This window comes from Zosterops lateralis (genome assembly GCF_965231275.1).
Source record: "Zosterops lateralis genome assembly, chromosome: 7".
Classification (NCBI taxonomy): Eukaryota; Metazoa; Chordata; class Aves; order Passeriformes; family Zosteropidae; genus Zosterops; species Zosterops lateralis.
In genome coordinates, this window is record NC_139767.1 from 14,505,294 (window position 1) to 14,520,376 (window position 15,083).

Here is a 15,083-nt window from a genome sequence, read left to right on the forward strand (position 1 = left end):
AGGAGTAAAGAGAGTTCAAGCGCAGCCAAAAGGGATATTACATATCCACTAAAAGTCTATTTGACCACATAAAAACTCCAATGACTTCCAACTTTCTCCATTGGAACAACTGGATTATTCACCAGGCTGACTGAAAATACACTCTGTGAGGGATGGAGAAGGAAAAGAGATTTTTTTCCATTTTCCCCATGATATAAGCAAGGTCATTCATGCATTCAAAGTTGCGAATCCTAATTGCTTTCAGAAGATAGTATTTCTATTGCATTTTGGTTAATATGAAGCAGAACTTCTCTTGGTATGACTGCGAGTAGTCAACACCAAAAAAAAACCACCCCTGTGCTTAAATAAGGCACTTTCCTATAAAGGGATGAGCAAACAGTAAGGAAGCAAATAAAATTAGTTAAAAGTTGTCTTCTACACAAAGATAAGACTTTCAGTGTCAGAACTTTAAGTAGTTTTATGAGTAACCTCATGTCATTCTACCACTCTGCTAATAGTAACCGCCCCAAAAATTACCAGCGATTTGTGTAACAGGATTGTTTCCTTCTTTTGAAGTGGCACTAAGTAACAGCAGTGGAAACCATTATTGGTTATTTCAAGCTCTTAAAGTGGATCAGTTATTGCACAATAAATACCTCATAGAGGTCAGTGTTTTGGGAAGGGTGTTGTGGGGGTTTTTCTATTTTTTAAAAAAAAAAGCTAGGCTGAATGTGTACGTGTTATTTATAAATCGGTTATGTCTGGAAATCTTCAAGTTTCATGATGCATCATTAGACAAAAAAATTAGCTACATAAAAATTTACAACAGGGACATACAAATAAATACAAAACCTTTCAGAATGACACCATTTTGCTGATGCTTTAAAGAAAGTAATGTTAAAGTGTCTAAGTCCTTACAGATGAACTCAAGGAAAGGTCCACACTGGAGAACCGAGCGCCAAACGCAGTAGCCCATCTCAGCAGCTTTAACACTTCCTGAAGCAAAACCAACTTAACACTTTCACCAGTGGGTGCTGCCCAAAGCAGAATCCCACAGCACTTCCACCTACATCCAACCTTAGAGGAAAAAAAAAAAAAGAAGACGAAGACCTAAATTAGATTTTTGGAAGTCTGTTCATTATGTTAAAGTATATATTTTGATACTATCCATATCTAAGACAGGCAAACTGCAGAAATCCTCTTGCATGATGCATTCACATAAAATGTCATCACAGAACACGCTGAAACTAAAAATCAAGGACCACTCTATGAAAGGTGACAGTAGAATGGGCCAAACTGCAAACCAGCTGATTTTCCAAATCTATCAGGATTATCAGTATTCTCTGTATTTAAGGAATTTCAATTTTGATCACTTATGTTTCAAGGGCAAAATGCAAACAAAGCAAGGTTTAAGTTAGCAATGGTACTTAACACAATTAAAATAAAAATAAAATCTGGTTCTAGCAGATCCCCAAAGATTACCTGTAGTACCAGTTTCATGGCTCTGTATCTTGTTTTGCAGTTGCAGATCTGCTTTGGGGTGATACAGCTGCTAACAATCCACTTACTATTTCTCTTCTTATTTCACCAACAATAGATTCCTTGATCTGCAAGAGATTAGCCAGTTTTAAGGTCAGTAATTTATATAACCAATGGATAAAACTAAATAATATTGTAGGTATGTCTGACACTACCAACAAGCACCACCAAAAAGTCAACTTTCAAAACAGTGAATGGAAAAACATCAGAAGAATGGAAAAATAACTGTAAGCAATTTTGAAGTTCTTGCAGATTGTGTAAATGAAAACCAAACTATTTCTGTATTTCCAGATGGTAAATATATTTATGTTTTACACTTAGGATATCTGGTTTTATGCTATGAAAATATACATTCCAACTATACAAAGTTCTGAAAAAAAACCCATTTCAGGATATATACATCAAAAGCATCCCAAATGCACTACTTTTTGACTAGTTGTAATTCTCTTGAAAAGGAAGGCAAGACTGAGCTCCTTCACAAATTACACAGTAGAACAAGTCCAAGTCCATGAACATGGGCTGTTTTCAAATAATTAAAAACGAGAGAAATCCTAATTGCATACTTTCAGCAGGAAAGACATAATTTCAACAGCTGCTGACATTATCAATAGGCCACTGGGGTTTTAATCTATGTCAGTGAAGGGTATATTTCACAGGATTGTGACAAACCATTTACCTATTAAGTTTTATATACAACACACCTAGGAGTTTCTAGTAGCAGGCCTGTGAGTGTGGCTGAGCCTACAACAAAAAAAAGCAGAGCACTGATGGCTACAGTAAAGAAAACAAAGGAGAAAAGTAGGCAAAACACAATCCTATAAGAGCATATTATGCTGGAAAGGAGCAGGGCATGACAAAAAAACCCCAAAAAAACCCAACAAAACCAACAGGATGGGCTTCTTGCAAGTACAAGAAATCTTTGGCACCGACTTATTTTTTTGGATAGTCTTCAGGAGGGACAAGTCAGATGCAGTTCCAAGGACAGAGGAGGACAACTGTGAGAGGGTGCAGTGGGTAAGAGCCAGAGCCTGCCCAGGGTCACACACAGAAGCAATCAGCATCACAGTTAAGCAACACATTTTTCTTTTTCATGTTAGTCTCCCCTTTTCCTGGTGCGTCAAAAGGATTAAGCAACAACGTCAGAAGGGTGGCAGCAGCATTAGCAACAGGTTATTTATCCCTTGTTCTCTTTGGCAGGCAATTCAATCCCCAAACCATTAGTGGCAAAGTTCCTCGTTTCATTACTACTTTGCATCAAGCAGAAATTCAGACTATAATATTATTGGGAAACAGGTTTCCAGTTGAGTTGCTTGCTGATTAACAGGCAAAAGGAAAGCCATTGTGTAATAGGGCCTGTTACACCAACAGTTGAAAGCCCAGAGGATGCCTCTGCTGATGCACACACTGATGTACAAAGCTTCAGAACTACTGTCAGCACAGTAAGGGCCTTGGGATCTAGAAATGTAGGCACAGGGAAAACTGCACACAGCACCCCAACTGTCCAGCAGGCATAAGAGAGCCCCCAGTGCTCTTTCCACCTTTCTTCTTCAGTGTTTCATGGGGCAGGTCTCTGAGCATGCTACAAAACAGTCTGTACTCTTCTCTCAAAAGACAGACAAAAATAAACTTCACTTTCCAAAAAAAAGCTCATAAAATTTTCCCAAATTAGCAAGTAAATGATCTAGTATGACAGACAGTCTTGTAACAAAGTAGAGACTGGAAGCAAAGCAGCTCCTGTTCTATTCTCAGCTCTTCCAACAGCTTCTGGCTTGACCTTGATTATTTGAGCCTTCTGCTTCTCACCTTCCTGTCTGGACGACAAGAAGGCCACCCTCCACTGCCTCTTTGCACAGGCTCTGCCTTCTCCCCCCTCCAGACTCAGCAAGGTCACTGCTGTGTGGTGAGCTCAGCACCGACTCCTGCGGTGACTCAGTACCACGCGTGTCATGACCAATGGCCAATATTTGCCTTTTTCATTATTAATGATTTAGGGCAAGGTGCACTTTCTATTTGCTCTGCAGAGGGCACAGCCCGCTGCCAAGGCCTCCTCTGTACAAAAGACAGAAAAGCAGTCAATGAATGCTCCATCAATTATTTTTAGCATGTCAATGATAAATTGATCATTTGAAAAACAAGAGAACCACTCATTTATGCTACATTTACTATGATGATATAACACCAATACTCAATATTGCATCGAAGGTACAGTATCACACTCATAGATAGTTTTACAACAGTAAACCAATGACTTTTCTCCCTAGAAAAGAATTACCACTACTGCAATACTATGTTGCTGCTAAGTAAAGAACTGATTGAGAGTGAAGTGTGCCACTGTGACAAATCTGGAGATTGGTGTTCTTCACCTACTAATGAAAAACAGGAGCGAGGCTTTTCACAGGACTTATACTTCTGATCTTGAAGTACATTCTCTATAACTAAAAGAATTGTTTCCTACTCTATTTTTTTCCCATGCTGCTTTTTCATGGCAGCAACCGGTGAGATTTTATGCTCAAGATATGTAAGATGAGGAACCCAACACCTGCACACATGAACAACCTACAGACATTCTGAGGGATGTTGAGCTAACATGGATTTGAATGGAAAATGGAAAAGGGATGATTATCTGCCAGACCATCTCTGTCCCATTAAGATTCATTAGAGCCTTTTAAAGCAGATGTTGACAGGAAAATCATACATTTCCTTAAAGTGTAACTTCATTAACTGTCATTTATAATGAAGAACTGTTAGCAAAATCAAAACTTCCACTGCACTTAAGCAGAAAGATTTTTAAACCAGCACATCTTTTAAACTGGAGAAGAGCAGAGTGAGAGGGCCTGGTGACCCTCCTAGTGACACTGTGACTTACACAAATCAAGCAGTAAGTACTTCATGTGATAATCCTGTGGAGGCCAGGCTGTATTTCATCAAGAGAACTACTGTTGCTATTTTAACACTTCATGTTACTGAATGGTTTTCTGTGGGAGTTAGTCCATTAATGCCAAAAGCTAATACCATGGGTTTTTTTCATGGAACAAATAGTTACAGATCAAAGTTCACATGCATTAGAGCCCACCCAGGCATATCACACCCACTGCCTGGTTTCTCTCTCCCCTACACAAGGTCACGCAGCTACAGAGAATGGGAGAATAAGCAAGGATTTAATATTTGTGAGTGCATACATCAAGAATGCATACTACCAGATTTCTTTCTTTTGACAATGAAACTGGAATTCCTTTGGTAACAACAGGGCCATTTAAGCAAGGCATTATTTCAAATTATGCTCTGTTTTAATTCCTATTAAATAATAAAGATTTTCCTGATATGTGTTTATTAACATATTCTGGCTCTGCAAAATCTAGCAGGTGCTTTGAGCCAATGCATCTCTACTCTGACCTGCAAAACTCATGCTGAGAATCTTGGATTGATCCAGAACCCACTGCCAATGAAGTTAAACTGAGGGACAATCTCTCTGTGTGCTCAAATATTCACAGAGTGAGTCAAGCTCAGCTGTTTGCTGACTACACATCTTTGAATAGTAGCCTCTTAGTTCAGCGTGGATTCTTTCAGCATTACAATGTCCTCAGTGCCACACAACCCAAATAACAATCTCTGTGTAAAGAGTACACATCTTTATTTGCTATCAACTAATGAAGCTAAAGAGGAACTTTCACAGAGGCTAACCTCAGAAAAAATATTGACTGAAATAATTCTGTCCTTTGCCTTCAGCTCACTTTTTTTTTTTTTTGTCTGCTGCTTTTCCAGTACTTTAGAATTACAGTTCTCCTTCTTATCTCAGTTTCTTCTTTAGCAACCCTCCACCATGACACCACTGCCCTGACACATGGATTTTTACAGACAGCCAGGATACAAAGGCCACATCCTGGCTTCACTGCAGAATCAGAAGCACAGTGCAAGGTGTGCTAAATATCTCATAGGCAAGTCTTTTGATGAGTGGTCTGCATCTCATCCATTTCAAAGACAAAGCTAAGGTAAAACTGGTTCCAATTATCCACAGCCTCAACACAAGCAGACCTGGAAGGCACCACAGCATTACAGCCTGGCCTGTTGCACATTTCTAAGAATGACATACCTAGTCTTCTGTGGTCTATGGCAGAGCCATATAGAAGCTTCCAGGGACAAGCTAAAGGCTAAAGGTCCAATGACCCTTGGTTAAAGGCTAAGTGGTCCCTCTCTTGTGAAGAAGAGGGAATAAAATCCATAAGTTCTCAACTCCCATTTCTGTATTCAGAGCAAAGTTCGCTCCACTTTTTCACAGGCACTTCTTTTCAGAACAAGTAGTTTCTTTGGCTTCCTTTTCCCACTTATATTACTTGCCAGAGAGCTTTTCTGTCATGCCACTAACAAAACACATTGTTTTAGCCATGTTTTTTAACCTGGCTCACAGCAAAAATAACCAAGCACTCCTCACTTTCATTGACTGCCAATAAAACTAGTCCAATAGGATTGGTCCAAGATCATTCTTAAACTCTGAAATATCTTCCCACCTGCCTTCAGCTTGTTTCACTTACATTCCTATAGTTCTTAGTGGTTAGGGTAGAAGGACTGGGAAAGTATGCTTAACATTTACTACAGCATTGTTTCAGAAACATTATTTCACCACTCAAATGAACTCCAGTTTGGCATTTTAGCAAGCAAACATCACAGAAATTTTCACTTGGGAATCTGAAATGCTGCTGCTTAACCAAGTAGTAGAGACAGCAAGTTCTTTCCTGGCCATACTTAGCTATTAATTTACATGCTAGCCACCAGCACTGAAAAACCATCCACTGCTTTGCACATAAATACAGCTGAGGCTCCAACACCTAGTGACATGTTCTGAACCCTCAGACACAGCACAGGGACAATATGGAGCCCTGGCTGCAGAGGGAAGAGAGCACCTTGGTGGACAGGAGTTACAGCCAGCCTTGTCCTGAGGTTCCAGCAAACTCAGTTCAAACACCCCAGAGCTCAGCCCTCCTTCCTCACCTCCCGTATGACTTGTTGCAGCTCCTCCTGCTCCACTGCTCTGTGGATTTCATCAACTGAAGGCACAAGAGGGACTTTTTCAAGTTTGTGCTCCTCCTCTGGCTTGGGGTCTGCAAGCTCCTCAAAGCTTTCCACAGGCTGCCCAGTGCCTGCTCTCACAGGGGCAGCTGGTGTTAAGGCAACAGAGGCTCGGTACAACTTCTTGCTTTGACTCTTAGCTTTTCTACCTGTGGGACCAGAGCACACTGAAGAGGAATCCGAGTTTCCATGGGAGAATATTGACTCTGTACCCTCTGCTGGGAGAGTTTCCAGTCCAAGCTCTCCCAGTCCTAAACCCAGTTCAGACTTCAGAAATGACTGCTCTCGAATAAGCTCAGAGACCTAAGGATTCAGAAAAGAAGCAAATAAGCATACAAAAAAGTCACATACAGACATAACTATGTTTTCTTGCTATTTATTTAATCACTTACTCATTCCCTCCATGTAACAAATACAGCTATAAAATAAATATATCCTTTCCCTTTATGACTGCAACAAAGAGGATCATGAAAAGGAATGTGCCTTTTTAAAGCCAACATAAATAAAAATTGTGGCTCTTCCCCAAGCCACCAACTTTGGTAATATGGATACATCTTGCCAGAGCCATTGACAGAGACACATGTAAGGGCTTGATTTTCATTTGTTTGTTCTTTCCTTTCTGCAGTTTTTGAACTACTTATTTTCAGTAGCAGAAAATGCACAGGAAAAAAAATCCCTATAAAATTCATGAGGTTGTACCAACATTTGTATCAACTAAATGAAAAACCATCTCACTTCTACATATTTCTCTTAAAAGCTAACAAGACTCTACAGCCACTTACACCTATAGTTAAATTTGCTTAAGGAAAACTGCAGCTGTTTTTAACAAAGCTATTTAAGGGAGTAAAGTATTTCTAAAATTATCTGTCAAATTAATCTCCTGCAACCTATTTTAAAGTAAAGCCTTCCTGGTTCTTTTCATCAGTAAACACAGAGTACCCAACAATTACTTACTGGTTCAATGACGTTCAATGGAGAAGGACATGACAGATTATCAGCACTTCTGCTTCCATACATACCCTGAAAAATTAAGTCAAGTTAATGCACTTAGGGCTTTTTTAGAGCTCTCAGAAGCTGGTATATAAACATGCTGCATCTCAGACAACTTTCTGTAAAACTCAGAAAGTTGGAAACAGGAAGCAGAGCTGGTTGTAGAAAGTTTATTTCAGTCGTTTTTAAAGCTGGCCCTCTTCTGTAAAAGGATTTACAAACAAAAAGATATTTATAAGGTTCAAAGAATGCAAGTTCTGCTTGAGATCACAGTAATACCATATTTTCCTGTTCCTGAGTTTCAATTTTTTTCCATGACAAAATACTGAAGAGGAAGATGTGGCCTGTGCCTGTTCTGCTTCTACAGAAGAGGATTGGCTAAGAAAGAGAAATGAAACCCAGGAAGAATATATGATACTTGTTGTCTGCGCTTCTTTTGTTTTGCTGATGACAGAATCGCAGCAGAAAAAGAGAGGAACAGTCATCTGCTGAGTGAAAAACAAGTATATTGCCATGCCACCAATAAATACAGACAGAGGCCTTTTATCCCCTTCTTGTGCTTTTGGGGAGTGCTTGTGGGAGCAGAGGTTCTCCCACTCTTTGTCAGGGAGCCAAGTGTTCATCTGAAGGAGCTACAAAAGGCAACGGAGGAAAAAACTCATGACAATGGGACTTCCCCCCCCTTTTATTTTTTTTTTTTTTTTTTTTTTTTTGGGGGGTGGGGGGTGGGGTGGGGGGCGTGTTTTTGTTTTCTCCCATGGATTGGCAGAGCTAAAGAGAAAGCACACTCTGCTTCCTGGTAAAGAAACACTGTGAATGTCTCATCTCTCTCTGCCCTCATCTCCCAAGAAAATCAGTGTAGGAGAACTCCAGAAAGCCCATTGCCATCCTCCAAGGATTTTAGACATAAGCCCTAGCTACCAAAAGTGTGAAAACTCAGGGTCATGAAGAGGAAAAAGAAGAAAAGAAGAAAGCACTGACAGAGGAAATCTGCCTTTCTAAGCCAGGTATGTATTGATATGTATTAACACCAAGAAAGTCACCTTTCCTTTTCCCAAGACGAAATACTGACTGAAAATGAGAAAATATGAACCCTGAAAATACACACTCACATTCTAATGATCATTAGATTCCCAAGATTCCATCCCACCCCAAGAGTTTTAACAGTTATGAGTTATTATTTGTCCCTGCTCATTGCAGGATGGTTGGAGTAGATGATCTTTAAAGGTCCCTCCCAACCCAAACTATTCTACAATTCTGTGATGAACACGACACTAAGAAAATAGATAATGATGTTGCAAAACTAATACTTACTATGTGTGTCTGAGGTCTGTAAGGTGAAGACATGTGCAGACTTCTGAGCTGGTCTTCTAAGGCAAGCAGACGTTCTTCCAACTGCATCTCCAACTCCTGGAGCTCCATGCGGACAGACTTCCTCAGGCTCTGCAGCTGATCAGCTTCAAACCTGTGGCGAGGCCATCACAAAAAGAAAAAAAAGCATTCAAGCATTCACTGCACTCAGCTGCAAAGAGGAGACTGAGCAGGACAGTACCACAAGTAAAGGACTTCATACAAGGGAATTCAAAGCAGAACACAGAAAAGTTAGCTGAATGCCTATACAGCACAGAAATCTTGTTCCATTTATAGACAATATGTATCAGTCCATTGGAAAAACGAAACAATGTAGTGTACCACAGAATATTCTCAGAAAATTTTAGCTTTAAATGCACAAGAAATCCGTATTTCTACATATATCTAATTAAATGCAATTTAAAACTGATAGGAACAAGCACCACAGAAATAATCATGTTACTTCTGTTGGTTATAGATTCCCCAGGACTCACAGCTACATTTTGGCCAGGAAGCCACTGTCTAAGGCAGCCAACTGATTTCAAACATGTTTACTTTTAAAGTGACAGGCTAAGAGCTGATTCAACTAAACTACATATATAATCAGTTTTAAAAATTGTTCCAGATCTGCTGCTACACAACCACACGGAGCCAGAATATGAATGCCATCTGTAGCCTGCTGAGTAGCTACTGAAAGTTGGAAAAGCATCTGAATGCTACAGTGCTCATTCTTTATTTACATCTACAAAGATGGGAGTAATCTAAAATCAAATCTTCAAGACTTTTTCCCCTGCAATATCCTATGTTCAAGTATCCTGTGATAACAGCCCTTAAAATCTGCAGCTGTAGAATCACTTTGGAGAAAGGATGCAGAAAAAAAAAATACTGAGAAATAGGTATTGGAAGAAACAAAGAGTAAAAAACTCCAGAATGAAGATGTATAAAGAAAAGAGTAAATAAGATTTTGGCAAAAATTCATCTCCAACCCTGTTCAAATTGAAACTAATAGATTTTTTGCTGATTTCAAGGGCAGTAACACATTTTCTGATATGCCAGAGTATTCTCTCTTTTATTTATTTTTAAAAAAAGATCATTTTACCTTTCCTCCTCTGTCATATGCTGATAAACTGTGGTCTGTTGACGCAACATAGTCAATTCCAAATCCATCATTTGGGTTCTGAATAAATTTAGATTTCTCCTCACCACTTGTAGCTCCTGGAAAGTATTCTGAGGAAATAAAAATATAATAATGAATTACATGGGAAAATGAATTAAAGTAAGTTTGGATCCTGCAACCACATGTGCCCAGATGAGCCCTTTGAGTTAACAGCACCTCAGCAACTTCAGCATATGATGGAAGCTGCATGTTGTGCCTTCAGAATGACTCAAGAAAACAGCATTTTCAGCTGTTTCATACAAGCAAACAAATGGAAGTGTATTTAGATTAATTCCTTTTTAACATTATTTGCAGGAAGCTCTCTCTTGAGAACAAAGACAAGGAACTGCCCAAAGTTAGCATAATCTGTGACACATTTAGGACATTTCTTTGTACTTTATTTTGACCCAGTACCACTCCATAAACAGGGTCACTTACTTCATAGAGAGGTAGAATGGATGATCTCTGAGTAGTGTAACCAGTGGCAGCTGAAAAATCCTGACCTCTCATCACTGGGTACTAGGGAAAAGAAACAAACAATTTGAAATGGGAATGGCATCCTCTTGAACACATAGACACTCCAAAGGCAGCCACTATTAAAACAAAACATTTCTGGCATTGAGATTCCTGCAATCCATGGAAATACTGTGTTACAAATAGGCAACCTTACCAAAGGACAGCACCACTTCTTAATGGACAAAGGTGCACCAAAGCTCAGCAATGCAAGTGTGCTGCTGGCGAAAAGCCAAATTAATCCTGTCTGACACAGTGAGCAGAAATAAAAACTAACTTTTTCTGCACAAAGCATTTTATGCTTGAAAACTTAGTATTCTCAACAGTCTCAGCTAATGATAAAAAGAGCAATTCCAAAACTAGAACTGAGCAAATTAAACTGTGTCCCATTCTGAAATTGTGATTATAGTCAATTTTGTCATGGGATTTTCTTCAGTTCTTAGTTGGGGGAATTTTTTTTCATTTTGGTTTTTAATCTCACTTTGTTGCCTACATCCAAAGACCCCAGCTTGCTAATGATCTCATGTGAAAACAAGATTGCTGAAGAATTTCTATTTACGTGTTGCAACAGCATATGGAGCAAAACAGATAAAATCCAGGGGTTTGTTACATGTACAGACACAGCACAACAAAGAACAGTGGAAACAGCAAAAATGTTTACCTTCTCAAACATGAAAAAGACAGCTTGTCCAATATAATTTTGAAAGAATTCAAAGGACTATTGATATGCCACGGAAAATCTGAAGTGTGTTCATTTATATAGAGAAGTTTTGCTTCAACATGATCACATCAAAGGGATGGGTTTATTTTTCCTCTGCCAGCTTTCTCTGCTCCCTGCTCTATTAGCAACTTATCTACTTCTCCTTACTCCTTCTTAAAATCAGAATCATATATTTAAACATCTCAATTTTTTCTTTAGCCATTAAGTATGCTATTTGCCAACTGCCATCTCTACTGTAGGAAAAAGCAGGGAATACATTTTCATACCAATCTGTTGTGAGAAGGACCAAGCCCCCAAAATGAAACTGGTTTAGACAAAATATGCTGGAAGCAGAACAAGTGGGCTAAATGTTATTATCCCCTCCAATGTCCTTTTTTTTCTTTTGGTGTTTTTTGGCTGAACCAGCTTGAATTCTGGATGTAACACTGAGGTTTTTTTCCAGCAGTTTTAGTTAGCACAGTGTATGTGGTAGAAGTACTGAGCACATTGTAACCTTACACAGATCAAGGCTGCAGTTGGTACACATGGGAAAATTCTCTGTAGAAGGTTAAGTCCTGCAAACACTTTCTCCCAGGCACACCATGAGCACCACCTTGAGCAATGGTTAACTTAAAACACAGGTAACCACAGCTTTCTGCTGCAGAGCTGGTCACAGCACCCCAAATCTTGCTCTGAGAAGCAGGGCCAGCTGACAGAACCAAAGGAAGACTGGCCTCATCTCCCTCTAACTTTTGACAAGTGTCAAAGTTAATAAAATAACAGGGTCCCAAAAGCCCACTACATCCCTCAACTGAAATATGGTGCAGCCAGGTACATGTTTGCTCTTGGGCTGAATGCACAGAAGTTTTAGATCTACAACTGAATAGTATTCACATATTCATACATAAATGAGCAGAGTCTGTAACTGCTTTGCCCACACAGCCTCCTGCAGGAGCTTGCAGGATCCTAAGTTGGATCACTACCTATGAAAACAGCAGAGCCAGGATGGCTGGGAGGAACAGCTAGCAATCAGGAGAGGAGGAGCAGAAGGTGCAGCAGAAATTGGTAAAATTTATCTGCTTGCATTCTCAAGCATTTCTTCTCTGAATGATGAGATGGACAAAATTTCACATGCTCTGACAAAATCGATTCTTAAAAGACTGATGGTATCAAGAACATGTTGGCTAGCTCCAGAGTTGTAAGTGAAAAAGATTGGCATGAAAAAGCACAGAAACATACAGAGATCAACCACTGACGTAATTATTGAAGCTTTGTGACTTGTAAGGAAAAAAATACATTTTTAACAGCTGGATAAGAGGTATATCAAAGAGAAGAGAAATCAAATGATTGATCAGACCATTCTGTGATTCTATAAATATGCATTTTTAAATCTAAAGTGAATGAGTCTCATCTTAAAATAAAATAATAGCTGATAAAGAGTACACTGTTCCTCCCTTCCATCTAATATCCATAAAAGCAAAAAAATAAAAAATACCGGAAAAAAACCCAGTCTGGGTCAACTGCAACAAGAAAACATTCAATACAAAACCAGTGGAGCATCGAAAAGATGATCCTAGAATCATTGAATATATTGACTTGGAAGTGACCAACAAGAGTCATCAAAGTCCAACTCCTGGCCCTGGCACAGGACAACCCCAAGAGTCACACCATGTCCCTGAGAGCATTATCTGAATGCTTCCTGAACTCCATCATGCTTGGTGCTGTGACTTCCCTGGGGAGCCCATTCCAGTGTCCAATCACCCTCTGGCTGAAAAACTTTTCCCTAATATCTAAACTAGAACTCCCGCCTCTGAACACTTTAAACTTGCCTCTTCAAACAGAAGGTTCTAAAACAGTAGCAAATCAGACTTGAACAAAATATCTTTTTTTTCCTGATCTGTTGAACTACACAAAATAATATTCAGGTTATCACCTTGGTTTGGTAGGGATAAAAGAAGGAGCCCCTTTGTCCAGGGGCAAAACTTGGCTTCCTCTTACCTGTGAGAGGTTCTGCAGAGAGTTTCTGATGTCATGCAGGACCCTGCGTAGCTGCATCTCCACAGTGGAGGGTGGATTCATGGCAGGAGGACGATGAGGAACTCCGTGCCTTGGAAAGAAGGGACAGCTGAAGGGGGAAAGCATGGCACTGAAGGAAGAGCTGGAGATGCTTGGGACACTGTGGGTGCTGAGTGTCCTCATGTGCTCACACAGTGGCCTGTCCTGCCACTCTGTGGGGAGGGAATGGAGGGAGCACGTGGACTGGGACATGGCTGCTGGCGTGTGCAGGGGGCAGCTCTGTACCCTGGTGGGACTGAGCTCCTCAGAGTGCCTGCTGGGCCCAGCCTGAGGCACCTCCTTCTTGGAGGATGAAGGTGCAATAAACAGTGTGGATTTGCACACAGGATGGCTGGAGGCTGCCTCATCCTCACTTCTGTCATTCTCAGATGCTGCTTTCTTGTCCTCCTCCACTTGTGTGTACTTGTAGGTGAAAGAAGGAGGACTGCAGAGAGTCTCTTTTCCTGGAGTTAACTGAACATTCACAGAGGACACCACTTTCACTGGATTCAGCAATGCAGTTGGGAGAGACTGAGACCGCCTTAGAGGATAGCCCGGCTCAGCAAACCACAGTCTCTGCTTCCTCAGAAGATCTTTTGACTTAAGCAGAGTGCACCTGGCCTTGGAGTCAGGTGAGCTGAGGATCCTCATCTCAGCTCTTTGCAAGGCAACCTGAACTCTGTCCACAGATGATGTGGAGGAGCCACCACCTTCCAGAGACTGCATCGACTTGAGGATATGGTGTGTGTGATACTGAGGAAACTCAAACACACCACCTTCCTCCAGCTGGTCTGATTCTCTTTGCTCACTGGAACTGTCTTCCTCTTTAGAGCTGACCTCTCCTTGGACTGTCTCTGATACATGAGATGACTTGCTTTCTTGTCCTTGATTTTGTTCAGTTTTACAATCACTAATTTTTCTGTCTTCACTCCTTCTTCTATCAGAAGATGCCCCTACCTTTTGTCTCTCTACTTGAGAGATAATATCCTCTTCATCATCATCATATTCCTCCTCATCATCATCTTCCTCCTCCTCCTCAAACTTATCAAAACATGGCAGTTCCTTGGCTATTGGTGTCTTCTGTTCCTCACTGTGTGATGTCACAGTTGTTTCACTGTCACAGCTGTCAGCACTGCTTCCCATGCCCTGCAAAGACTCCTGAACCTAGGAAAGATATGAGACAGCAAAGGAGTGAATGTACTGCACACTTAACTACTGCCTTCTCAGGAGTCAGGCCAAGAGTCCAAAAATACCCTCACTGGGTGTTGGGGTGGGGAGCAGAAAGAATAATGCACTTACTGTGTAAGAAAAACAGTGAAGGAGAACAAAGAAACCATGGTATCAGATATATTAAGAGTACAATGAAGTATGGCACCAAAATGAAATTTTTATTTTTCTAAAGAGAAAATTCTTCACACGTTCCCTTGATTTGAAGTGGCAAAAGGGTAAGAACAAAAAGAATACAATGCCAGTATTTTAGGTAGTGATGACAGATAGCTGGGTCATGGTACAAAGCATTTCCCATTTATAAAGGTTCACAACACTGAAATGAAGGGTAGCATTATGAAATGTATACAGAGAAGTGAGGAGAACTGCAGATTGCAGTGAAACTGTGTTACAGGACAACACCAAAAATGGGAAAGTCAGTCTGCCCATGAACTCAATGTGTTTAATTAAAACATTGTTGAAGACTGAGAATATCACTTTAGGATGTCAATCTCAGCTGAAGACCACATC

General features: G+C 40.3%; 1 protein-coding gene across 1 annotated transcript in view; it reads right to left on the reverse strand.

Moving 5' to 3' along the window:
- Positions 1-691: 691 nt before the first annotated feature.
- Positions 692-15,083, reverse strand: part of ITPRID2 (ITPR interacting domain containing 2) — a 45,731-nt gene continuing 31,339 nt past the window's right edge. Inside the window, exons 11-18 of the mRNA XM_083865327.1 lie at positions 13,290-14,510; positions 10,517-10,597; positions 10,022-10,149; positions 8,887-9,037; positions 7,537-7,602; positions 6,505-6,885; positions 1,462-1,586; positions 692-1,056 (exon numbers count right to left, since the gene is read on the reverse strand). Coding sequence (XP_083721453.1) covers positions 1,476-1,586; positions 6,505-6,885; positions 7,537-7,602; positions 8,887-9,037; positions 10,022-10,149; positions 10,517-10,597; positions 13,290-14,510 — 2,139 coding nt within the window. The 3' untranslated portion in view covers positions 692-1,056; positions 1,462-1,475. The remainder of the gene's footprint in view (positions 1,057-1,461; positions 1,587-6,504; positions 6,886-7,536; positions 7,603-8,886; positions 9,038-10,021; positions 10,150-10,516; positions 10,598-13,289; positions 14,511-15,083) is intronic.